Genomic DNA, 24,805 nt, shown 5'->3' with positions numbered 1-24,805 from the left:
GTATTCCGCTGAAAGCCACATCTTCAGGGTCCACCATGGCCGTTGGGGTTGTTCGCGGGCATAATTGCATGGTCAGATATCCCTGCTCAAGCCACTGGCCGCCATCTCATGTGACTCGACGCGGTTCCGAAGGAGACATGCGCGACGTCCGCACAGTGTATAAGATCTCAGCTTGCCCACCGTTGTGTAAGCCATCTCCACCACACACGTATCTCAACTTGAACTGACACGACACTTGCACATTATCTCAGCAGCGGCTTCCAACACAAGTCTTAATCACAAGAAGAACAATCGCTCATTCCTATACACCATTCTGCCTTGCGCAAAGACTTACCAACTTTCTCGTCATCACTTATCTGCAATCGCAAATCACACACAATGGATTCTCACTCATTCGATTACTGGATGGCACAGGGAAACTACATTGCCCCAACACATCAGCCAGCCGTATTCGAAATGCCTCCCGATCTCTCCAAAGTTCCGAGTCTAAGCGGATCGCCTGTGAGTCTTATGTTGAACTCCCCTAGTTTACAAAACTGACTTGCTCAAGGTCTCATCTACATACGACCAATTTCCTGCACCTATTCACCAAGCTTACTACCCTCACATCGTCGATGAACCTATGCAGTTTGGATCATACCCCATGCCAATGACACCCTCCGATTTCGGATCCGATCACGACAGTCCATACTGCAGTCCTCGACCACTGCAGCACGCTGAATCTACGTTCGGGACTATGCCTACGCCCGCGCCAACAGAACGAACACACACTACCTCAGGGGTATGTATCCTATATCGCACAAACAAAACCTAAGGCTAAAATTTGTACAGCGACGAAGGGCTCAAAATCGTGCCGCTCAACGTGCGTTTCGAGAGCGGAAAGAGAAGCACGCCCGAGATCTTGAAGCGCAGCTTGCGGTCTTGAACGAAAGATACACTAAGCTCGAAGTATCGCATACGGAGCTTAACGCGGCCTACGAAAAGCTTCGAAAGACCATCGAGCTTCTTACACAGGACGACGACGCGGAGGGTGAGGATGATGAGGGTACAGTCACGCGCAGGCGAGGGAGCAACTCGGATACCCTCCGCAAGCTCCTGGATATACTACATGGGGAATTCAAGGGTACGGTACCCGTGAAGACAGAGATATCCTAGCATTTCGTTGGCTAAAGATGCTCGGGCACTGCGTTTTCTTCTTTTCAACTTCGCTTCTTGTCTATACCCATTTTGCTTTTGCGTTCAAGCCAGCGTTCATTGGGCACTAGCCTACAGGTGTCTCTCAGCTACATTTACTTTTTCGTCTGCAAAACCCTGTTCACCAAGAATTTCTGAGCTATTTTCCAACGCGGGGTGTGAAGATCACCACTGGTTGATACCAGCCTTCACTACATGGTCAAGACCCACGAAGCTACGGCCAATCTATCGTAGATAGTACCTAATACGGAATTGTACCCACCATACTGTAAGATGGACTTCGCCTATGCGCTTTTAGCCCCTCGAGGACCTGCGTGATTCCCATTCCTGGCCATAGGCGAGCGTACGTGAATACGATCGTCCAGATAGTTGCTTCCTGTGATTGACAACAGCCCCAAATCGCTCCCCATAATTCCGAATTGAAGCACTGAAATGCCGATATAGGAAGCCGGCCCGTCAGCATCAGCCAAATTACCTATACATCTCCGCAATGCCGCCAATGAACGTCGCAGAAACTCCGATCGGAGTATGCTCATCTCTTACCAGCCCCAAAATCTCACTGTGGCACCTGGGGGTTGATCGTGGGAAAGTCAGCTGTGGCAGATAGCCCGAAGGATGGAAAGCTAGGGCCCGACGGTACCCAGTCGTCTCACTTCATGGCCGCAGTGAAGTGGCCGTATGCTAGATTTGGACATGCTACGTATTTGACGGCATTGAGAGTTTTGTCCTATTTGCGGGTTAAGAACTTCCTGATATGGCCATCAGATGTGCATCTTGAAGTTTGAGGTTGAAGAAGAGGTCTCTCGTTTATAGTGTTATGGGGCTAGATCAGGCGTGGCGGAAAGGGTACCCGGGTGTTCGATCTCGGTGAACGCCTACGCACGTGTATCGCAGTCGCCCCCAAAACCACCAACTTCTTACAATTTGGTTTCTAGAGGGATAAGATGTTGCAGTAAGTCTTTGCACCATTTAGTCAATCATCATGTAGAACCCAAGGGCGTTTCTCGATTGTCACTCACCAAGCAAATGTTGCCGGCAAGGATATCGCCCCATAAACCTTGACCACCCACTACCATAATCCTGGGACGTCGCTGTACTTTACCATGCCAAGTCCAGCTCGCGACTTCAACGATATGCGCTTCCAGCGTATGACACAGAGCAAATGTCAAGCGATGCACCCAAAGCGCGACGCGAGCGTGACCTCGTAAATGCAAGCCCTCACACGCGACAGATGGAGGCGCATCACGCCAAACCCAAAGTCGCCGCCGCTCGCCCTCCCACATAGCTCTTGCCCCACCCACAATTGCGCCTTGCATCTTGCCATGTCCAGGCAGCACGGTAATAGCGAAAAGGTAAGAATAGACGAGGCAACCGTGGACCAGCAGCTCGTATCTATCGAGTCCTTAGTTTGTACTGAACAATCCCGCAGCCTTGCGACCTGACAAAACTTGATTGTTGCCGCACTCGATTTCCTGCACGACGGGAAATCGCGCCGCACTCTTACCACCCAAAAATAGCTGTTTTGCCGCACGATACCACCTCGCTAATTTGAGGGTGGGAATGACGACATCGGCAAACTTGATGTCCAGAACAGCTTCCGGTGTTGAGGGTCTGCTAGTATTGGTGTACCAGCTTTGGCCCATACGCGGATGCTGTCAACAGATGTTAGCTCGGAAGCGTTCTTTCCCAAAGCGACCACATCGATGAGCTACTTCATGGTTTCGCCGAAAGAGGAAGCGACCAGTGGGTAATCGTATCCAGAGACTAACCACATAGGTCAAGTTGTCAACGAACCATACTGAATCTTTCCTCTGTAGTACTTAATCTCTAGTAGTCGGTGAACGTTAGGAACCACGGAGTGACATCACAGCCTTGGGGGGTATTTTGATGTGAGCGAACAGTGTGAGGATTATTACGTAGTAGTCTAAGATCATTAATTAGTTGCCCTCCCTAGTAGAAATGTGAAACCGTCTCCGCATCGATGTCCTCATGTTTATCCCGTGACGTAACGCCAATCCCCAAATGTCATGTTTCAGATCGTTTCTCATTAATCGACAGGCCTTGGTGGAAACAAACTTCCGTCGTCATAGGTGATGCTTTCAGCAAGCAATGTTGCCGGCCGTCGCGCCGGTACCTTGGCCTTCTGGCGCAGCGACGAAGTCGTCGCTGGTCAAGGCTCTGCTGAACATCAAACAGGCCGTCTCTAGTTGTCCGCCAGCTGTGCCATAGTACCCTGCCGGTACTACCACGTTCTCTGCCCAGTATGATGTCTTGCACTCTGTGTGGTATCCGTAGCCGTAACATTGTTGAAGGCACTGCTGTGCCATGGCGGTTGTATTCGACGAGTAGGAAGGGTAGTATGAGCTGTAGAGGATGTCGTCGTGGGCAGCCGGCGACGGTATGTAAGATGCATTTGACCCAGTGGGCAGAGGGTCGGTGACGGTACAGGTTGCGGGGATAGGTACAATCGCAGGGCCGCCCGCCCGAGCAACTGAATTCGACGTAGGTAGCGCGGACGCCAGCGAGCAGAAGGCCGTCGCGAGGATTGTGGTTGAAGTGAACAACATGTTTACTGAAGAAGTCGATAACTAGACAACGACTGTTGGAAGGATATATATGTAGATTGAATATGCAGGATTAAGATGCAGTTGCCGGTGGATAGCCCCACGATAATTGACGCGTTGGAAGCTGTATAAGTATTCCTGCGCCTCGCTGCATGATGCCTGTTGGTGTGATGTCAATGTGGGTAGGTGGTAGGGCCAACTCGCTCGTCAGTGTTCAGCCGCAGCGCTGTGCGTCCAACAGCATTTAGCCTGGTAACGATCGCCGCTCAAAGCCACTTTTAGTGCGACTATACCTCGCAACCTTTATCCCTCCCTCGTACGTATGCCCTCTAACAAGGGGCGATGTAACGGGCATGACCATTTACGAAGAGTTTGCTGATGCCGCATTGTCCGAGATGATGTCAAGGGCACTTTTGCTGTGACACCGGCCCATCAAGGTTGGGAGCAACGCAGGGTAATCCTGGAATAGGCCGTCTTCGTCATATTTGTTCGCTGGTGAAATGTCTCAGACCCGATGGCGCGCGCTTTATTGTGTTGGTGGTGATATTGTCGTGCGTGAGGGATGACCAGAGCCGCGGAAAGAAGCTTTACTAGAAGCGGAGGCGGTTTTCTCCGCATGGGGGAAGGAAGTGCAACTCGACACGCCACCAATATACCAACATACTGGGATCCATACCTCTCAATTGTAGCGGTCTTTCGTAGAAACGAACCTGCACAGCAGCCATGTCGACACGCAACAAACAAAGTGAGTAGTTTTAGAAGAGACTGAATTTAGGCAATGCAGGTGGTGACGACACCATCCCACACCCTAATGGCGCTTCGCATCATCTTCCGTAGTCGACCATCTCACTGCGATGAGGAACATCTCAGAACCCATCATCCATCTTGAGTATCACACACCATGGCTGCGCCCCCAAACAAATCTCTACAGTCCCTTTCCGGCAAATGGCAACTAAACAAAGCCTGCTCCGATGACTTTGCCTCAGTCCTCGCACTGCAGGGCGTCAACGTCCTAGTCCGCAAGACAGCCACGGCAGCATCCATCCATCTGAACATAAGCCAGCCCGATCACCAACACATCAAAATGGCGCAGTCAATCACGAGCGGCAAAATCCCCGGTACGACCGAAGAGTACACGTTGGACTACGAGTGGCGTACCAATAAGGACGGTTTCTTTGGTGAGGTAGCCGGAAGGAGTCAATGGGTCAGTGTTGAAGAGGGGAGGCAGACGGGCGTAGTTGGTGAGGGCGAGGGCGAGTGGATTGAAGGAGATAGCGATGGGAAATTGATCCACGCAGAAGGGAAGAAGGAGGGCGAGTGGGAGGCTAGTCATCTTTGGGGCTTCGAGGTTGTTGATGGAGAGAGGCGACACACGAGACGTGTGAAGGTCAGCAACAGCAAAGGCGAGGAGCTGAGGGTGAGAATGGTGTATGACTTTGTGAGCGATTAGCTTGTCAAGCTGCAACACGCGGTGAAGGCAAAGTAGCACACGCAAAAGAGCTAAGTATACCCAGAGCATTGATTGCGAGACTTCGTCTCAGTGTTGAATTATGCCAAAAGCTGATCGTGCATGTCTGATGTTTCCAACTATCTACACCTGCCTTGGCAATACACAAATGTTATCCACTGTCCGCTCTTCAGAAGACCTTGCCGAATGAACTGAACCTGTAAACTAACTCCAACTCTGCGCAGCGAGACTGTCAAACAATCGAAAATGACCTGCGCCAAGACAACGTTCTCTCTCGCTTTACAGGTTCCTTATTTCCAGCCACTTAACCCTGCCCATGGGTCATTGCCATTCTGTCCTTGCGCTGGCCTCTGCTGGTTCGCATACCCGCCAGGTCCATTCGGATACCCTCCTTGGCTAAAGTGACTGTAATCTTGCTGATTGTGACTCGGTGGCGGTCCCGGGGGAGGTGGCGGTGGAACATAACCCTGTGGTAGATTATTCTGAGGTGTACCACCCCATTGTTGTTGCTGGTTTGGAGGGGGTTGACCCCATGGCTGATGCTGCTGATGCTGTGCAGGTGGCGGGGAGAAGAATTGTTGATGTGCCGGTGGGGAGACCGGGTTGTATTGGTTGTGAACCGCGGGATTGTAAGCCGAGGAGCCCTGAGAGTTCTGGGACTGATGTGCAGGGTATTGTTGTTGGTAGCTCTCTCGACGTGGAGGTGGTTGCTGGTTGTAGCCGTTCGAGGGTTGACCATAGGACTGCTGTGGCGACATGTATTGTTGCCCTGGGCCTGTGGTCATCGGGTAGCGCGGTGTGACTGGTGGTGAAGCCGCGGGGTTATAAGCAGGATGGCCAGCCCCCGAACTTGATGGGTAGCCCGGTGTAGAAGACAGTGGTGGTGGTATGCTCTTCTTGCGACCTCCACCTTGTGATACCGGCGAACCCGAAGGCTCCAAGGACATTCTCTCCATAAGGTCTTTCATCCGTTGTTGTTCCTGGTCTGCACCCTGTGCCTTGTTTCGCTCTTCAATCTTCGACAGTAGCTGTCCGCCTTCACTCCGCCTGTTGTTAACGAACGTCTCAACATTCTTCTGCAGACTTAGCACGGTGTCTTTCATCTCCGTGTAGAAGCTTTGGGCGCGCATCAAGCCAGCGACGAGGTCATTGAAACTTTGATACACTCTGCGATACTTCGTCATAACTGTGTTTCGCTGCCGCGAGAAGGCTTCGTATTTGCTCTGCTCAGATCGCACACGCTTGTCTTTCAGCAGATCGGAGTAAGTCCGGGTCAGCTCTTTCAGGAACGAAGCTTGTTTATGATTGGCTTGCAGTATACGATTTTGATGTGGTCTGAACTTCTCCAGCTCAGCTTTGAACAATTGCGACTCCTGATTCGCAATGGCTTTCTTGTTGAGGATGAGTACGTTAGAGATGTCGTCAGAGTGAACCTGTTTTAGTCAGTATACGTTGTGAGGGGAAGTCGACGGCCATGTACCTTGTCTTTGAGATCCTTCAGTATCTGCGTCCTCTCCTTCTTTACAAGATTCAGCTTCCGTAGGATATCCTCGACGGCTGCTATTTGATCGGTGACTGACGGACCCTCGTCAATGTCATCATCGATAAGGTTGCCTTCCATTGGCCTAGGGCTTTTGCCCTTGCTTGCGCCTGCCTTGACCATAGCCCGGGAATATAACACATCGGCTTCATCTGTCTCACCAGCTGAACGCATCTCGTCAAAGTCGGCCTCACATTGCCTAAACGTGTTGTATAGCTGTGCGTCGCTGGTGCTCGCCTCTTGAACTGCCCCTCGATAGTTTCTGATATCGTTTCGTAATGTCGAGGTTAACCGCGAGCTAGGTTGCTGTGTCCACTCGGATCCGTACTTGGACCTCATCTTCTCGCAGACACTCTCTTCCATGTCTAATTGCTTCATACTGGCATCGAGAGAGTTCATTATCTCGGTCTTATCCCTTTCCAGTTGTTCGAACGCAGGGCCAAATGATTGATGCCCAGCGAGCTCTTCGCACCACTTTCGAAAGTCGTTATCCACCATCATATCTTGGTCCATGCCTCCTCGCAGAACATTGAGACTGTCAGGTAGCTTGAGATAGTCGAGACTAGCGGCCATCTCGTCGTTGGCGACCTCTACACGCTCGCTCTCAGCCCGTATAAGCTTGGCCTTCTCTTCGTCGTACAGACTAGCCGATTCAGTGACGGCTAGAGGTACAATCTTTTGAAAGATATCTGGCCCGATGATTCTCTGAATGTCCTGACCCTGGTATAACTCGCTGACGGGTATCGCCTTGGCCGCAGGCATCTTGGGCACTGGTGTCAAGGCCGCTTCATTCGGAATGCCTTGGTGATAGATGAAGTCGTTGTCTTTGCCAAACTCTAGCAGCTTTTCCTGAACGTTGGTTAGGTGTTTCTTCGTCATCTCTGCGAGTATGCCTCCAGTCTCTGAAGTTAGGTTCGAGTTGGCTGGCGCGTTGTTGGGGAAGCTGTGGGCTGCTCGATTGGCGTCTTTGGCATGCGCTTCGGCGACTTGTAGCCTGCAGATGGCTGCGCCGTGAATGTTGGCGTCATCGTCAGCCAGAGCTTGATAGTACTGGGCTAGCGAAGCCATGTGGTGCGATTTGATCTGCGCGACCGTTAGTTTTGATAGCAAGTAATGCTGTGATATTCTCACCTGGCAAACCAATAGCCAGACCTTTTCGAACACAGCGTTCGTAACGTTTTCCTGCGCCCCTTCCGTTGCCTGTGTGTACAGAAAAGCGGCCTGACTGGCAAGTTTTGCCAGCAAGCCGACCTTCTTGCCGTCCGCAATCTGCTTCTCCAGAAAGACTTCTTGCGCCTGTGCCAGCATGATGGCGATCAAAGTCTTGACAGTCTCGCGACTGAGATCGGTCGAGGGGGCGTGCAGGAAGTTCTCGTTGATGTAGGTGAACATGCCGGCGGAGGCCTGGAACGAATGGTACGAGGTCTTGAGCCCAACATCTTCGTGGCGGTTCTGGTGGGCGGCGTGGCAAGATAGGACGGCTGAGATGTTGAAGATGATGCTGGCCTTTTCGTATGCGAGGGAGTACTGAGAGGTTGGTTTGTGTGTAAAGGCGTCGAACCTGACGCTGGTTAGTCTTGGGCGTACTCTTGCCTAATCCGTCTGCTTCTCCGGTGCTCCTTCCCGTTTGCCAACGTACCATGTGAAACTTATTTTGATGTGGTTCTCATCCACCGGAAACCTCAGGTCGAGCAGTTCCAGCTGCCCGTAGTATCTGTAGAGCAGATCCCGGCCTGCTGCACTGTCCTTGCCAGCGCCTCTCATATCCTGACGCAAGCGATTCAGCGTGCCACACTCCTCCGAGTAGCGCTCTGGGTCGTCGCCATACGTGGCGCGTATGTACTGCTTCAGCGGGGCTATCCAGTCGATCTCGCTGGTCTGCTTCATGGGCACCGAGATCATGGGTATTTGCGTCGTCATGGTAGGCGAAGGGTGCGCTGGGGAGGCCGCCGCTGGGCGCGCTTTCTGTAGAGGTATCGCCGCGAGGGGAGGCTCTTGGGCTCGCGGGTGTGGTGATCGGCGACAATGGCGTAGGCGACAACGTGGGAAGTGGGCTGTCGTGGGCCTCGGATGGCGCGCTAGAACAGTAGCTGCAAATGCGCGTGCCTAGTACTCTGGGATGGATATGTCGATGCTTTGCTCGCGAAGTAGCAGAGCATTCAGGCAGCGGATGACGTCGCGAGAGTGTACATGCACAGCGGGACGATGCGTTGGTCGGGTAGCTCGTTCACGTAGTCTATCGTTGGCGGGTGAGCAGCCGCATGGGGCGCGATCTAGTCAATCCGAGTCCTGGGAACGATTGTGATGCGGCACAGCGAAAGCTTGGATGCCCAGGTGGTAACAATGCAGACGATGTTTGGTGTCGTCGGTGAGCTCGGAGGGTGCGAGTGATGTTGGTGGGGAAGACGCAGGCACATGCATAAGCAACACCAGAGCCGCGACTTCCTCATCCACGCTCGCCTATCACACCTCCAGCACGCCACGCGAGCCAGACCGCTATCGATATGTGACTCTTCAAGCTCGTCACACCGTCGCGGAAATTCAGCGAGACGTTCAAGCCGACCCCAGCTGTGCGGCTCGCGCCGGCCAATGACCATGCAAGGAGACCGAGAGTCTCGCCTTGGTTACGCGCCCGCGATATTGGGTAGGAGAAGCTAGCGAGTGCCTCAATTCGTAAACATCTTGGGCTTCTTTCCGTGCGTCATAAACAGCGTGATATTCTACAAGCCTGAGTCGAGAGGCCAAATACTAATACTTCTATACATCATGCTCAACCAGTCTCCATATGCGCCTTGAATGCTCTCAATCGTCTTGCTGCAAACATGATAACATGAGTCGCATGGGTCGTCCCGTACGCCCGCCTTATTATACAACGTGTCCTCATATCATGAACGTAGGCTCAGCCAGATCCTCGCTTCTTCTCGTCTTCTTCCGCCTTACGCCTTTCCTCTGGGTCCAGGTGCTTATGTTGCCCAGTCAGGTTATGCCATGCGCTCTTCAAAAAGCCCTCATTCGAGTGATCGTTCCCAACACTGTTGCCATGTTGGTCCTTCATCTTTCCAGGGTTGATGACGCGTTGCGCGTTGTTGTCTCCCATCTCGTCTGCCAGCATCTCGAGAATGGTCCGCTGGTTGACGCTGAGATACTTCGGCATGTTGACCTTGAACTCAACGCGCAAATCGCCCTTGGCGCCTCGTCGGCCGGAGAGTACTTTCATGCCCATGCCAGACAATGTGACGCGGTCACCTGTTCCAGATCCAGTGGGGACCTTGACCTTGACTTCACCTTCGAGGGTAGGTACCCTGATCTCTCCTCCCAGTACAGCAGTCGTGAAGGGGATGGTGGCTGTATGAAGAATGTCCGAACCATTGCGCTTGAACTTCGAGTCAGCTGCTACGCGAATGAGGACGTAAAGATCTCCTCTCTGGCCGCGGATGGTGCCAGAAGACATGGCATGGCCCGTGAGTGGTGCGTCTCCCTCGCCGTTAACGCGCAACCGCATGCCGTCTTCTACACCACCAGGGATGTCAATGGTGATGGTCTTGCGCTCCTTGACTGCTCCATCGCCGCCACAAGTGCCACAAGACGAGCCCCGGGGTATCGCAAACCCGGATCCACCGCAGGATGAGCAAGTTGCGCTCATATGGAAGCCGCCCATGCTCGTTACCCTCTGTCCAGTGCCCCCACAGCTCTTACACTCTGCTCTCTTGGCACCCTGCTTCAAGCCACTGCCACTACATGTCCCGCACTCTGCCATGGGGGTAATGTGTATGTCCTTCTTGACACCCTTGGCCGCGTCCAAGAACGAGATGTTTGTCTGTACTTCAATGTTGTCGCCAACCATGATCTCTTCTTCAAACGGATTCCTTCTCCCGCCTCCGCCTCTTCCTCGTCGTCCACCTGTGAAAGCTCCGAACAAATCTTCGAAATTGATGTCCTGGAATCCGCCCGCACCCTGGGCGCCACCGAACCCGCCAAACCCACCGAAGCCTCCTCCTCCGAACGGGTTTCCTCCCGGGCCTCCAGCGCTAGCCCCAGGGTTGAAGCCGCCATTCGCATCGAAAGCACCGGCGCCATAGGAGTCAAAGGCCTTCTTCTTTTCGGCGTCTGAGAGGATTTCGTATGCGGATTGTGCGGCGGCAAACTTCTCTTTCGCACCGGCGTCTTTGTTCGTATCGGGGTGGTACTTCTTGGCCATACCATAGTAGGCCTTCTTTATGTCCGCGGCGGATGCGTTCTTACCGACTCCGAGGGTTTGATACGGATCGGCCATGGCGAAGGACGGGGGAGAGGCGTGGAAGAACTGTGCATGCAGTGTTAGTAACTCAACTCGGAACAGCGGGAAACCAGATGCTACGTACTCGTATTGACTGCGAATTGTGCGGTTGTTGCCTCTGTGCGATTGACGGTCTCCGCGATTGTGTTTGCGAGGCCTGCGTCGCTATACATCGTCGTTGACATTTGGCGAAGGACCTCGAGCCGGCGATGCGCACGGGAGCCACCGCCTTGAGCGGCATGGGACCAGCGAAGCTCATCCTGAAACGGTGCGGAGGTGAGCAATGACTGTCTTGATACTGCTTTTCGCTATGGGCTTCGACCTGTGGTGTATAATCCGACAATCGACAACTTTTTGCGGGCACGGGCCGGTGACGCAAGTTCATTGGCTGCCCTCGGCAAAGAGCGCGTCGAAGCTTCGAGAGTTTACTATGACGCGACTACGGTTTAGCAAACCGCCCGCATAGATGAACGAACGGATGTATTTATTCTGGCTGATGCTTGCATATCCTGACATCAGCTCTGCCATTTGCCTTTGTTCGCCATGCGGAACGCACATGGCAGGCAGACATGCTATGGACTCGACGCACCGAGGCGCATCCGCTACACCCAGTCCGATTCCTGGTATTATCAAATGCTCATTGCCGATCATCCTTTATCTCTGTATGTTCCATGCTCGGGGTCGTTTGTGGACATCAGACCGACCTACGCGGTCAAACCAAGCCGTGATGCGTAACCCTTTCCTGTTCATTAATGCCCAGTATCCCAAACTCCTGTTCAATGCTTGCATGTCGTGTGTAAAAAAAAGTGGTGGCTATCGTGCCAAAGAGGGGTATCGTCGAAGAAAGTCGGAAATGCAGCGATGTATAGGCGCGAGTGACCCAGTCACTTCCTTTGGGGTGCGAAGCGCACGCGGAACTCGTTGTCTGTGTTATGAATTAGCCTAGTCACGGTATCGGAGTATGCTCGCAATGCGTACCCTGGTGTTTCGACTTGTAGAGCCAGTCGACAATCACGTCGCTCTCTGTCACAGCCTGGGAGTTGAAGCTTTTCTTGACCGCCATACCCAGCTGGTCCTTCTGAACACGTCGTTTGCCCTTTGGTCGCGCCATGGTGGGAGACATGCGCCCAATGCCCTGGCTCAATACGACGTGGCTGAGCGGGTTCTTGAAGCTTGACGGGCAATCGAGTCGGTAGGCTCTACGGTAGCCCTGGAGAACGGAGGGGTCTTGCGATGACCATTTGATCTATTGCGACGAGGGCGTGTTAGCAATGGAAGGCGCAGGCGTGTGAGGGGGAAAGAGTGAGGGCGCGACGAACGTTTCCTGACGAACTGAGATCGGTCGACGTCTGGCCACTGTTGGTAGAGGCATTGTCCACTTCCTTCAGGCTGCTGCCGTTTAGGGCGCCGGCACCACCGTTGCGACGACCGCCCCGCGCGTTGGAGCCCTGGAGGTTCTGTAGTTTGTCCTTGAGCGACGTGTGCGCCTCGTCGTGGGCTTGGGTGCGTTTGGGCGGCATGCTGGAGGACCAATGGCGGGTTTTGACAGAGAAGGAACGATGCTGGCGCTTGCTCTGAAGGTAGATGGGCCTGTCCGTGTTTGGCCAAAGTCAGCATGCAGTGGTCGAGTGCTGGTCGCCAGCGAGATGGAGAGCAAAATGACGGCCAAGGCCCAAGCGCGCAATGACGTTGGCGCGCTTCTCGGTCAGGGTCCTCCTTTCCCTTCCCCTGCATTAGGCCATCTACCGCGAGCTCCCAATCTCGACGACATGTTCGTCCCATGATACTTCGTCTTTGAACAAGACTGTCGCTCTATCCCCCCGAGGGAATTGTTAAGCATGCCTGGTGCCGTCGCCTGCTTCACGCTGTGTCGCGTATGTCGCGTGTCGCTCCGCGGCTTCCCCTCACCATCCCGGTCACGCGCGTAGTGCACCCCGAGTCGGAACCAGCTACTTGTCCATGTGCGCCGACCCACGACTCGCAGATACAACTCGATGCTGCACATAGGCCTATTGATGCCTGAGTCTGCGCCTGATATGAAGAGAGCGGACTTCGGGCGGTGATCCCACAGTTGACCTCGCAGCTGCGCGTTTCTGACGCGCCCCATCGACTTCAACATCTAGCAGCACTTCGGCGGAAAGTAAGACTTGTAGTCATTGGCCTTTGGACGCGCATCTCTGCAGCGTAGTCGTCGACCTCGTGAGCGCGGGGTACCAAGAGCCAGACTGGAACCACGATAAGCGAAGGGCCACAGAACCAGGGAATTTTGCCGACGTCGTCGCGAGTGGATGCCAGAGCATGGGGAAAAGAGAAGTTGTTGATGGAGTCGGGAAGAGCTCGGGAGCCAAGTGCCCGCCTCTCGCGATTAGCTCAATTCAATACTCAACAGGAATCGATGCATAGGTATCAGACTTAAGACGAATCCGTGTTAACCTTGAGCACAGTCGGGGCGCGAAGCTAGTGCTATAGTCTGACTGTAGGGGTAGGTAGGTGATACGTGCTTGACAAGCAGAGTAAGAGCAAGCATCAAACTCTTAGAGAGCCCAGTAACGCCCACATCGACCCTGGGCCTGGGTAGAACCTGCGATAAACTTTCACTTGAGTGCAAAGCAGCAACCACATTCTCGGTAAGGCGTGACATGTCTAGTGCCCAGCGACATCCCACCAGCGCCGTGAGGAATGTGTATAGTGCCAAACACTTCCCAAGATCTTGCGTAATCAACGCAATGGCACAAAGCTTGAATGTCCTACCGGTATCTTCGATGGAATGAACTTCACCTCATTCTCGTCTGCAGACACCACCACCCCGGCATCACCGCAACCTCATCTCTTTTACCTGAGATAGCATAGAGCTGCCGCTATGCCACCGCCTCTGTTTCCCAGATCCACGACTCTCATCTGTGGCCTATATAAAGAAGTCTTCTGAGGTTTCCAACCGTCCCTCCTCCATTCCTTTCTATATTATATGTCCCCAGCATATAACTTCCAGCACGTCTCACTTGATCACACCATCTCACAACGATAGCACATCGGTTTACGGTAAGACTTTGAGCCTCTTACTCTTAGATCCACCTCAAGCTGACAATTTCCTGCAGTCTCAACAACTCCGAGTATCCAAGAGCTACAAGTCATCCTGGTTGGAGAAGTCTAGTACTCTCGTGGTACAATGTCTAATCGCGATCCAGTCCTTCACGGCCAACACTCGCAGCGATTCCACAACATCAGCTACACGATGAACCCCGCGGCCAACAACTTCGCTCCAACCGGTTCTCGGCACTGCGCGCCTAGCCAGGTGAGCACCCCTTCCTCTCCATACTTGGAGGCAAGGACTCTCAACCTGGAAGAGGGGCATGCAAAGATACGCGCAGACATCGACACTCTCCAAGAGATGTACCATGGCCTCTCATTGTCCGTCGACAAGCTCAAGAAGGGCGGTTGGCCGGTACATGTTGGCCCATTCCAAGAGGTGGATGTACAGAAATCACACCAAAGCGCCATAGAGTTCGGGATCGAGCTGGAGAAACTTAAGGAAGAGGTTCAGGGATCTGTAAACGGTGGCGCTGACGTACAAAAGGTGAACAGCAGTACACCTCCCCATCTCAGGACTTCCAGCGACACCAGCAGCGGTACAGTCAAGACATCTCTGCCTCCGCATTTGCGAGGTAAAAAGCTCGAGTCTACCAATGGCCAAGTGTGAGTGTATCCTTAGATGCATGGACGAGTTTTGGAGTTACTTGAAGCTGACAAGGACAAAGTACCCGCACCACCAACACCCATCAAGTCGATGTCGTCTCCAAGCAGATCCCCACACCTGCTTTAAGCCCACCTGCTTCACCATTAATTGCCGTCCAAGATCCCGCCCTGTCCATCGAAGGCGTTTCTCTGGATGCAGCGTGGAAGCCTTACCATCTTACAACCCTGCCCGCGTTCTCCGGTCAACTTTCCACAGGCAACGCCACCGTCACGTTCCATCCTGACTTCCTCGCCAACACTTTGGGTGGAGCTTCCTGGTCACCTGGCCTGCGTTTCGTCTCAGGCAAGGGTCCATGCATGCTGAAGAATCGTACATACTACCAGCTCGATCCGAAGAATGAACCTTACCTGCCCAAGGCGCCTGGCGACCACGGTGCAAAGCTCACTGCCTTCTTCAACAAGGCCCCAGAAGAAGAATACGGCGATCTACTTGACGAAGACTCCAACTCGTACGAGGATGTGCCCATGTTCGTTCTCGTCGGAAAGCGCTATATGTACTACGGCAATTATTCGCAGACACGCTGGTCGGATAAGCTGGACTATGACACCATGACGGCTAGAGTACCTCAATACGTCAAGGAGTACTGGGCTGAAGAACTCACCTCATCGACGCGCGAGAAGTGGGTTACCGAAGAACTCAAGAAGCATTTCTTTCGCAAGCCGGAGTACAGCGGCCGTCTCTTCGCTGCACCGGATCACGAAACCACTGTTGACTCTGAGGAGGAGGTTGTGCTCACAAAGCAACTGACCAAAGACGTGCGCAAGTACGTTGAAGAGCTTCGTGAGTGGGAGCGTGAGGCCAACATGAAGACCGCTATGATCAAGAAGCAGTCTATCCTTGAGGCGTTTGACGCGGTAAGTCATGTTGAATTGTATGAGTAGTTCAAAGCTGATCGATTGCAGTCTGATATGGATGAGGCGCCTGCACTTCGCCTCTGGTGGGAGTACCTTGAGTGCGTTGACTGGAGGAAGGACTTCTACGAGCTCCTTGTCACGCTCCAAGAGCGCAACGCTAATTGCTACTTACAGTAGTTCGATCTGGCGCATGCCTGGTACAAAAGACGAGGTGACTGTCTATGGGAAATGAGCATCTGGTTGGAAACTTGCGATCTACAGCAGCTTCGAATCTGGCCGATGATGTCACACATCTTTTCGACATCTCACCAAAAGGTATATATGGTGCGATGCATCTACTGGCTACTGAGGAAGTGGGAAAGGCAGGGTCTGCGTACCTCTCGGCTTGAGCTCTCGTGCCCTTTGTCGTTCTGGTTTTTGTCTTGCAATTTTGGCTATTGAGCACATATGAGGGGCTCGGAACACACTATTACGGGTGAAGGAACTAGGTATTGCATGAAAGTGTTCTCTCTATTATCAATTCCTTCTCGCACATTGGTTCACGACTCTGTTAATATATGGACAGCGACTGACAGTCCAGCTTCAGCACACCCGGGGCAACAGCTGCGATACATCTAGGCGCTTGCCATGTGCTTGAGCAATTCTTTCTGGACCTGGCGCTCGGATCAGATTTCATCTATTCATCCTGACTTTATGTTCAGTATAGCGTCCCGCGAGATGTGAATGCTTATCAGACGGTGGGCATCAATGCATCACGCTATTGAACACTCTATCGTCTTGTCAGGCGACCAGATTAGCACCACAATCCTTCCCTCACTCCAATCTGGCCTTTCGTCTGCTTCTACCAGCGAAGAAGACGATCCATGCTGTTACGAAATCATGCCCACTGTTCACAGTTCCTGTTGCGTCAAACAAGCAGGTCCAGCCTGGAGCTGACACGCTATACGTATGGCTAAGGTCCTCGACCAGGTTTTCGTTCGGCTCAGCGTATTCGATGGGTCTATATTGACCGGGCGCTCCGTACATCTCACGATTCATTTGAATGACCGCATATAGCAGACCCTACCGTAACGTGGTGTGTTCTGACCACCCATGCATAAGCGAGGTATGGTCTTCTCTCCAGCTAGCAGCTCTTCAAATCAGTACCGTATACTAATATCTTCGCACTTAGGTCTTTGCTACACTTTGCGCGTACAGAAGCTGTTCAACGCCAATTTTCACAGCCCTTGTGACGTTGTCACTAACGAACCCGCTGAGATACTCAAGCTCTGAGCTTCATATCTTGTGGTCGAACAAGCAGCGGCCATGTGTGATCAAGATCATCCTAAATTATAGATGACCCACACCTCATATACCAAGCATTCAAGTCATGGGTACAAGCTACCGATTTCCCCGCGAAATGTGACCTCCGGCTATTTACACCCCTGCGCACTTCATCTATGTATCCCCCCAACGGCTGCTTGCTCCGTTGAGGCTACCACAAAAGTCGAACGTGCTTCTTCGCACCATTGGCCCATTAATCGGATTATGCAGTATTCCCCATATCTGGCCCGGTCGCACAAACTCCTCCAGAGGTCGAGATGCCATGCGGCTGTGACGGACCAAGCATATGGACTAGTATCACACATCAATCTACGGTACGCGTGGAGATTTGCGTCGTAGAGGCAACACAATACCCGGTTCTCTCACGCGATACGCGCTGGTGTGGCTTACGGGGGCAAACGGAAAGTATATGAGAAGGTGCACTCTCTGCTTGTACCACCGCCCATCTTTGCGCATCGACTTGCTATCTAATATCGGTCCCTCTAGTTTGCTCTACAACATGACAATGAAGTTCTACACGGCATTGACGGCGGTTGCTTCCTTGGTTGCAACTGCGACCGCTCATGGAGGAGTCGATCAGTATATTGTAGGAGACACAACCTACCAAGGGTATATCACCTTCTCACACGCACTCTTCCCATGTAATGACAATTCCAAGATGGTCACCGTACAACTCAGCTTCAGGTCAAAAGTCCATTCAGCGACAGTACTCGACTTACGACCCCATGTACATCAAAGATCTCTCAGTACGACCCTACAAAAGCGTACATCAACCAAAAGCTCACTTATTCTAGACAGTCAACATCCGCTGCAACAATAACGGCGCTCTCGGTACGGGCATGACTGGCACCATTGCCGCTGGTGCCAAATTGAAGACACACTGGAAGCAATGGACTCACAGGCCGACTTCTCTTCTTGTATACATGGCCAAATGTCCGGGATCTTGTGACAGCTTCGATGGAGCTGGTAAAGTGTGGTGTAAGTACATATCCTTTAAGTGGACTACATCTTTAACAGGACCGCGACGTAGTCAAGATATACGAGCAAGGCCTCATATCTGGAACTGAAAATTCCGGTATCTGGGCAGGCGATGCCATCCTCGACACTCTCTATGCCACAGTCACTATCCCAGCTACACTTGCAGCAGGTGACTACTTGATCCGTCATGAGCTCATCGCTGTACATCAGGCGAACAACCCGCAATGTGAGCCAATTTTTCACATTGCCATACCGATGCTCAAGCTGATACTCTCCAGTCTATCCCGAGTGCGCTCAATTCACCGTGACAGGATCGGGTACAGCCTCTCCTCCCGCATCAGCGCTCGTTTCTTTCCCAGGCGCCTACACTGGAACAGAGCCTGGCATTGCTTTCAACATTGACTCCCCTGAAGCCAAGCAAGCAACCACTTATCCTGTCCCTGGCCCTGCTGTTTGGGATGGAAGCGGTTCTGCGCCCGCGCCGTCTGCTGCACCCACCGCTGCACCCACAGCCACAGCCTCCCCCACTACCATGATGACCAGCGCATCTGCTACGCCCACAGTACCGGCTGCGCCCATATGCGAAGTTGCGAAGTATGGGCAGTGTGGCGGGAAAACCTATAGTGGATGTACAGGCTGTGCGAGTGGGTCGACGTGCAAAGCCAACGGCGATTACTACAGTCAGTGTGTTTAGACTCGGATAGCTCGTGACGGTCACATCAAATAGTAGTTCATGCCTAAGCAGAAACACAGCAGACCTCGGGAATAAGTGATTTCGGGTTTGGCCAGCATGACATCATTAGTGACAATCTAACCCGAAGGGGTATACCAGTCACAATCTTGGCAGGGGTTCGTCCCCCTTCCAGATTATGGTTCTCCGATCGTTCAGCTCACATCATCCATGTTAAATCCGTTTTCAATACTTCAGAATTTGCTCGTTGATTCAGTCGGATGTCTAGCTACCCAGCGCCAAGACCTTCGCCAGGACATCATCGTCGCTTAATCCGTCTCCCTTGATAGTTGCATATGCTGGCGCAAGCACAGCCTTCTCGATCTCTGTGTATTTTCCGTCGCAGGCAAAGATGAGGTCTCCGTGACGAGACTTGTCTACCATCAAGTAGGCCGCTGCTCGGGCAACGACTGAAGTAGGCTGGCAGTTGTACGAAACCGCATCTAGCAAGCCTTTCAAATCGGGCAAGACCTGAGTTGCCGTCCATGAAGGGGCGAGAGTGTTGACGCGAATAGGCAGACCGGCAGCCTTCACCAACAGCGCGAAACTCCTACCAAAGCCTAGAACACCCGCTTTGGCCGTCGCTGAGTCGTGCTGTTAGTCGGAGATTCAAACGTGATCGACGAACTGTTACTCACAATAATCAACTGCTCGGACGGGATGCAAGCCGGTGCTGGACCCCATGATGACAATGGACCCCCCCTCGGCCTGGCCCTTCAGATAATGGGTAGCGAGTGTCACGGTCCTGACAACACTGTCCAGATTGATGTCCAAGGTGTCATCATTTGGTTCCTTGGGGTCACCGTTCTCATCGACTTCGAGAGCCAAGTAATTTGCGCGTGGCCCAATTCCAGCATTCGCAAATACAAAGTCAACACGACCGTGCTTTTCTTTCGCGGCCTTGAATAGTTTCGTTAGATCGCTCCAGCGCCTGACGTCGATTTGGACAAAGTGACAGTCAGCCACAGACGCCGGTGGTGCCTGAATATCACCAGTCACAACTAGTGCGCCTAGAGAGAGCAGTAGCTCTGCTGTGGCGAGGCCAATACCAGACGACCCACCTACGGCATTGTCAGTGTTCTGGAACCTGAAAGTTGATTGGGCCGAATCAAGGTACCTGTTATGACGGCAACTTTGCCCTGAAATCCCGTCAGGTCAGAGTCTTGGATTTGGAACGATGCCATGGCGGAGCTAGGTATGGTGAGAGTAAACAGATGGAAGTTTCAGCAAAATACAGAAAGGAAGAGGATAATATGCAGACATAATCGGGGCCCTTGCGCATCAGCTCGAGCTCATGCAAGAGCGCACTGATTTGGAACAGTCATGGGCTGGCATTGTGAGGCTACCCGTGTTCTGGGCCCAGAAACATCATCTCAAACGAAATCTGAGAAGCTGCCGGAGATTTACAAGGAACACAGCGAGCTCGGGATGGACTTCGTACGGGGCCCGTTTTTTTCATCGCAGGGAAGGATTCCGCTCGTAGCAAGCCAACCGCGACCTTGAAGCTGCTCAATCAACATCGAAACACACTCGCGCGACTACGCATCTATCAGTCAAGATCCGAGGCGTGATGGTAATCGCCTGAACCAGGTGACCACCCAACTTTACTGCCGTCTTGGGACGAACATTTTCTAATCAGGCAGTCTGAGCGTGGCGCCGGCCAGTGTTGGAACCGAGCCCATGGGCGGACCAGCTGTAAGACCCACTTAAGCTAGCAACGGCCCGACAGGGGAAGAAAATCACGACACCTGCCACCCATGTACCGGTCACTAGGGGTCACCAACGCCTCGCGGGTACTTCGACGATTTAGATGGATAGCAAGTCTGGTACGCATAAGGCTTCTTTGATGCGGGTAGCTCCTCTTCACGACGCCGCAGCCCATAGTGGGACCATGCTCCATTGATGCTCGCTTCCACAAAGCAAGGTGTCGGAGAAAACGTAAACAATTCGGACCACGCGGCAGTCCTATACACTAAGCTATTCCCGAGGGCACCCTCCGCGGACAGTTGACACATTAGATCCGATCTAGACGAAGCCCTTTACGTCTAGCGCCCGCGACCTTAGGACGTAACACGAGGGCCCTGTTTGCACGGCTCACGATCCACGACATGAGTCGACAAAAAATTGGGGTTCTCCTGTGGTACAGTGGTAGAGATGAAACGTCCAATATATGTCATCTGGCGAGCTGCCACCGGTCTCATGTTCGTCATCTGCTTGCTTCATTTCTCGGTCTCTGATACGTTTGTCAACATTGCGCAAGGAACATGACGACTGTCGAAGTGGCCAGAGATGGAGTGGCGTTGTTGTACTGCGCAATCATATTGCTCGTGTTGAGTTGGATCGTCTTCTCCATGAGAGTCGGGGTACGGATGTGGAGGAAAGCGTGGGGCATGGATGACTACTTCATGCTCGTCGGAACTGTAAGTGCCCAGCACCACCAGCATGGGATAAGCCAACTGATAGTTCGCTGCAGATTCTCTTTTCAGTAACAGCTGCTCTTTGCATCGTCTGTTGTCACTATGGCTCTGGACAGTTCGCACGAGAGCTGCCCACGGTGACGATATCCAAAGGAACAAAGGTACATACTCCCTATCAACGAAATGCTACTTTAGCCCATACTCACTGTGTTCAGCTCTTTTACATCGCAGAGTACTTCTACGCAGTCAGCGCCATGTTCGTCAAGATCAGTGTTGCAGTAGCGCTTCTGCGCATCGCTGTTGGTCGTCGCTTCTTCACGTGGGCTTTATGGGCGCTGATCGGTGCTACCATGGTTGCCGCTCTAGTGTTCTGCATAGGAATTGCAAACATCTGTGAGTTGATTTGCTTTACAAGTAGGAAATGTCGTCGCTAACGTTTTGCCGGCCATCCGATCAACACGCTATGGGGTGAATCTAATGGCACCTGCAACCTTCAACTCAATACCAACGTCAGTCTGTTCTATTCGGCCATCGAGATCACTGCGGACTTTAGTCTCTCGATCATGCCGGCTATTCTACTTTGGAATGTCCAGATGAAGGGAGCTGTGAAAGCTTCAGTTGCTGTCATGCTTGCGCTCGCTTCTTTGTAAGGCCTTGACGATCCCTCATGCTATGGTATCAAGTACTAATCCTGACTCAGTGCCTCATGTGCTACCATCGTCCGCCTCAAGTACCTCACACTCTACAGTGACCCTGGCGAGTTCATGTACAGTACGGGCAAAATCGGCTTCTGGTCCTTGACCGAAGTCGGCATTGGCCTCATCGCCGGTTCGCTACCTCCTCTTCGCCCTCTCCTATCCCTGCGCATTAGGGTATCCGCCGGCTCCAATAGTCCTGCTGCATCTGGCGGACAAGCATACCAATCTGGAATAAACAATCGGCAGCCCACCTCGCGCTCCCGCGTGATAGCCATGGACACGTTCCAGACCTTGGGCGACAACGACGAGGCCGATAATAGTGATGGAGACTCTCAGAAGAATATCATAAAGGAGACGAAGTTCACAGTAACTTCGGTCATTGCTGGAGGTCCTCGAGACCCGGGGCCTATGGCTTGGGATCGTAAGGAGGGAAGCAACGTCTGAGACTGTTTGCTTATGATGAGAACATAGTGAAATGAGCGCGAGTCTTAGGTAGTGATAGCGAACGCGGTAGACTCATAATGTACTTTGTACACTTATCAGAGCCGGCGTGGAAAAGTGCAGGATAGACGTGTGACGGCTGCGGAGAAGGTTCATATCTGAACCACCGGCTAGACCAGAGAGATCTCGGTGTCTTTCAAGCTCATAGGTTGTGTTGATCGTACGTTCTACGTTCGAACGGGAACCGTAGACCTATGTAGTCCGCCCAGATAGTGCACCTCGGCGTAGTTGCTATGTGTGGTTGTGTATTTGCCGCTGGCTCGAGAGAGGCATCAGTACTATCCTAGCAACAGGAAAGTTCTGCTCAAACAACAACTGCAGGCCGATTACCAGACAATATCTCAGGCGTGTGGGGCGTGTAGATAATTTGTCGTTGAGTAAGAAGTCTTGGCAGACGGTCTCTTGTATTACCTAAAGAAGTTAGTAGAAGCGAAGTGAGTGAGTTGTTGGCCGTCGCAAATGATCGTGAAGGTCATAAGAACGCGTGTAGGGCGTCTAGTTTCGGCGATAAGCGTGCTAGCTACGTCAGGCCGCCTCAACCCGAACCCCACCACTTTGACCTACACGGCAGTCGAAAGCAGCAGCACAATCCCCACGATACATAATGAAGGCCGCCACGGTATCCAGACGCTGCTTGTCAGCTCCACGCAACCTCGTACCCACTCTTCCGCGACACGTCCCAACCCCTCGACGACCGTTCTCTACTACACGACCAGCGTCTTCCGAGATGGATACAGCAGCATTTGGCGAACAGCACATTGCAAAGGGCATTGGCCGCCTCACCAAGCATGTATTTGAAGATGGAAAGGGCACATTTATCACCACGGACAAGGGCGTCAAGCTGCTTGACATGACGGCCGGCATTGGTGTTGTGAACCTTGGTCACTGCCACCCCAAAGTCAGCGCTGCCGCAGCGGCACAATGCAACAAGATCACACACGCCCAAGTCAACATTGGCTTCAGCTCCGCACAGATCGCTCTTCTCAAAGAGCTGATTCCAATACTTCCCCACGAATCGCTCGATACCGTCTTCTTCTGGAATTCGGGTGCAGAGGCAGTTGAAGCAGCCGTCAAACTGGCCCGTGCCGCGACGAAGAAGCCGAACATCATCGTTATGCAGGGCTCATACCACGGCCGCACGAACGCGACAGCCTCGATGACGCGATCCAAGACTATTTACGGCGAAGGCCATGGACCTTTGATGGGTGGCGTCTTTGCGTCCGCATTCCCATACTACAGCCAGTTCGGCATGTCTCCAGACACACCGAAGGAGCAACTCGTGAACCAGGCACTGCTTCAATTGAAGCTCACCCTACAGCAGCAGACGTCTCCCGCAGATACCGCAGCTGTCATTCTGGAGCCCGTTCTTGGCGAGGGAGGCTACGTCCCGGCACCACCCGAGTTCCTACACGGCGTCAGGCAGATTTGCGATGAGCACAACGTCCTTTTCATCGCTGACGAGGTCCAGTCTGGTATGGGCCGCACGGGACACATGTGGTTCGTGCAGGAGTCTGGCGTACGGCCAGACATTCTCATCTTCGCCAAGGGCATTGCGAACGGGTTCCCTCTATCCGGTATTGCGAGCAGTAAGAAGCTCATGGACCTCCAAAAACCAGGATCTATGGGCGGTACATATGCGGGTAACGCGGTCGCATGCGCCGCCGCGACAGCAACAGTCAAAGCATTCCACGAGGAGAAGATTTTGGACAACGTGGCCGCACGCTCTAAGCAGATCTTCTCGTTCCTCCGCGATCTCAAAGCTTCTGGCACAAAGGCCGGTAACTTGATCGAAGATGTTCGCGGATCGGGCCTCATGGTCGGTGTCCAGTTTGCAAACCCAGAACTGCAACGCGACTCATCGAATACTGCTGCACAACATGCTCAGAGCCAGCCACAAATTGCACCCAAGATTGTGCAGGAATGCGTCAAGCGAGACATGCTTCTCCTCAGCACTTCGGTGTTCGACGTGCTGAGATTCATTCCGCCACTCACAATCAGCGAGGAGGAGCTGAGCCAGGCTTGTAACATCTTCAAGGAGTCCCTGGAGGCTGTCGCGAAGGAAATGTAAATGTCTTGGGCTTGTTGATATGATGCACGCCATGTTGGGAAGTTAAGATCGATTTTTTCTAGCAGATATATACCCTTTTTCGCGCTTTGATGTGCGGCCAGTCACAGAACAGTCACCAGGTTATTGATGCATCCTTTGCTTGAACGATGCGACGGAGCTGCGACCGGATAGAAGTTGGGCAGATCGATCCCGTAAGCCGCCTCGCGTTCGCTGTTCGGAAGGCCGAACACCAATCAGCGGCGTTCGCCTCAGCTGCTGCCAGAAGCGGGCGAACAACCCGCCGACTCGCACGGTCGCGGTGCGCAACACCATGTGTACGAGCAATGCTGGATTTCGCACATGTCAATAGACATAGCAGAACGATTTGTTCATAAAAGATGCAAGAATCGCTCAACTCTCAATCGAACACAGTCGCAACCTTCTTCTCTTTGTCCTGACCA

At 52.8% G+C, this 24,805-nt stretch overlaps 9 protein-coding genes across 9 annotated transcripts; 5 read left to right on the top strand and 4 right to left on the bottom strand.

The window, feature by feature from the left end:
- Window positions 1–378: 378 nt before the first annotated feature.
- On the top strand, window positions 379–1,155 carry J4E88_005561 (uncharacterized protein; the record flags this gene model as incomplete). Its single annotated transcript, XM_049399197.1, has 3 exons — window positions 379–501; window positions 551–781; window positions 832–1,155. The coding sequence occupies 3 exons, from the start codon at window positions 379–381 to the stop codon at window positions 1,153–1,155; spliced, it is 678 nt and encodes a 225-aa protein (XP_049254988.1).
- A 3,504-nt stretch (window positions 1,156–4,659) lies between these two features.
- Window positions 4,660–5,208, top strand: J4E88_005560 (uncharacterized protein; the record flags this gene model as incomplete). Its single annotated transcript, XM_049399196.1, has 1 exon — window positions 4,660–5,208. One exon carries the CDS (start codon window positions 4,660–4,662, stop codon window positions 5,206–5,208), a length of 549 nt encoding a protein of 182 aa, XP_049254987.1.
- A 308-nt stretch (window positions 5,209–5,516) lies between these two features.
- On the bottom strand, window positions 5,517–8,686 carry J4E88_005559 (uncharacterized protein; the record flags this gene model as incomplete). Its single annotated transcript, XM_049399195.1, has 4 exons — window positions 5,517–6,659; window positions 6,707–7,849; window positions 7,898–8,327; window positions 8,406–8,686. The coding sequence occupies 4 exons, from the start codon at window positions 8,684–8,686 to the stop codon at window positions 5,517–5,519; spliced, it is 2,997 nt and encodes a 998-aa protein (XP_049254986.1).
- A 979-nt stretch (window positions 8,687–9,665) lies between these two features.
- Window positions 9,666–11,301, bottom strand: J4E88_005558 (uncharacterized protein; the record flags this gene model as incomplete). Its single annotated transcript, XM_049399194.1, has 2 exons — window positions 9,666–11,069; window positions 11,128–11,301. The coding sequence occupies 2 exons, from the start codon at window positions 11,299–11,301 to the stop codon at window positions 9,666–9,668; spliced, it is 1,578 nt and encodes a 525-aa protein (XP_049254985.1).
- Window positions 11,302–11,926: 625 nt separating this feature from the next.
- J4E88_005557 (uncharacterized protein) lies at window positions 11,927–12,562 on the bottom strand (the record flags this gene model as incomplete). The annotated part of the gene is made up of 3 exons (XM_049399193.1): window positions 11,927–11,967; window positions 12,021–12,288; window positions 12,362–12,562. 3 exons carry the CDS (start codon window positions 12,560–12,562, stop codon window positions 11,927–11,929), a joined length of 510 nt encoding a protein of 169 aa, XP_049254984.1.
- Window positions 12,563–14,274: 1,712 nt separating this feature from the next.
- Window positions 14,275–15,827, top strand: J4E88_005556 (uncharacterized protein; the record flags this gene model as incomplete). The annotated part of the gene is made up of 3 exons (XM_049399192.1): window positions 14,275–14,735; window positions 14,798–15,650; window positions 15,699–15,827. 3 exons carry the CDS (start codon window positions 14,275–14,277, stop codon window positions 15,825–15,827), a joined length of 1,443 nt encoding a protein of 480 aa, XP_049254983.1.
- A 3,079-nt stretch (window positions 15,828–18,906) lies between these two features.
- Window positions 18,907–19,865, bottom strand: J4E88_005555 (uncharacterized protein; the record flags this gene model as incomplete). The annotated part of the gene is made up of 3 exons (XM_049399191.1): window positions 18,907–19,265; window positions 19,320–19,742; window positions 19,799–19,865. The coding sequence occupies 3 exons, from the start codon at window positions 19,863–19,865 to the stop codon at window positions 18,907–18,909; spliced, it is 849 nt and encodes a 282-aa protein (XP_049254982.1).
- Window positions 19,866–20,945: 1,080 nt separating this feature from the next.
- On the top strand, window positions 20,946–22,240 carry J4E88_005554 (uncharacterized protein; the record flags this gene model as incomplete). Its single annotated transcript, XM_049399190.1, has 5 exons — window positions 20,946–21,101; window positions 21,155–21,259; window positions 21,314–21,491; window positions 21,717–21,744; window positions 21,799–22,240. 5 exons carry the CDS (start codon window positions 20,946–20,948, stop codon window positions 22,238–22,240), a joined length of 909 nt encoding a protein of 302 aa, XP_049254981.1.
- A 784-nt stretch (window positions 22,241–23,024) lies between these two features.
- On the top strand, window positions 23,025–24,365 carry J4E88_005553 (uncharacterized protein; the record flags this gene model as incomplete). Its single annotated transcript, XM_049399189.1, has 1 exon — window positions 23,025–24,365. The coding sequence occupies one exon, from the start codon at window positions 23,025–23,027 to the stop codon at window positions 24,363–24,365; it is 1,341 nt and encodes a 446-aa protein (XP_049254980.1).
- Between the last annotated feature and the right edge of the window lie 440 nt (window positions 24,366–24,805).

Source organism: Alternaria novae-zelandiae (genome assembly GCF_023758075.1).
Source record: "Alternaria novae-zelandiae strain BMP 2774 chromosome Unknown scaffold_10, whole genome shotgun sequence".
Lineage (NCBI taxonomy): Eukaryota > Fungi > Ascomycota > Dothideomycetes > Pleosporales > Pleosporaceae > Alternaria > Alternaria novae-zelandiae.
The sequence above is the reverse complement of the archived record's forward strand: the minus strand, read 5'-3'. Positions and strand labels throughout refer to the sequence as shown.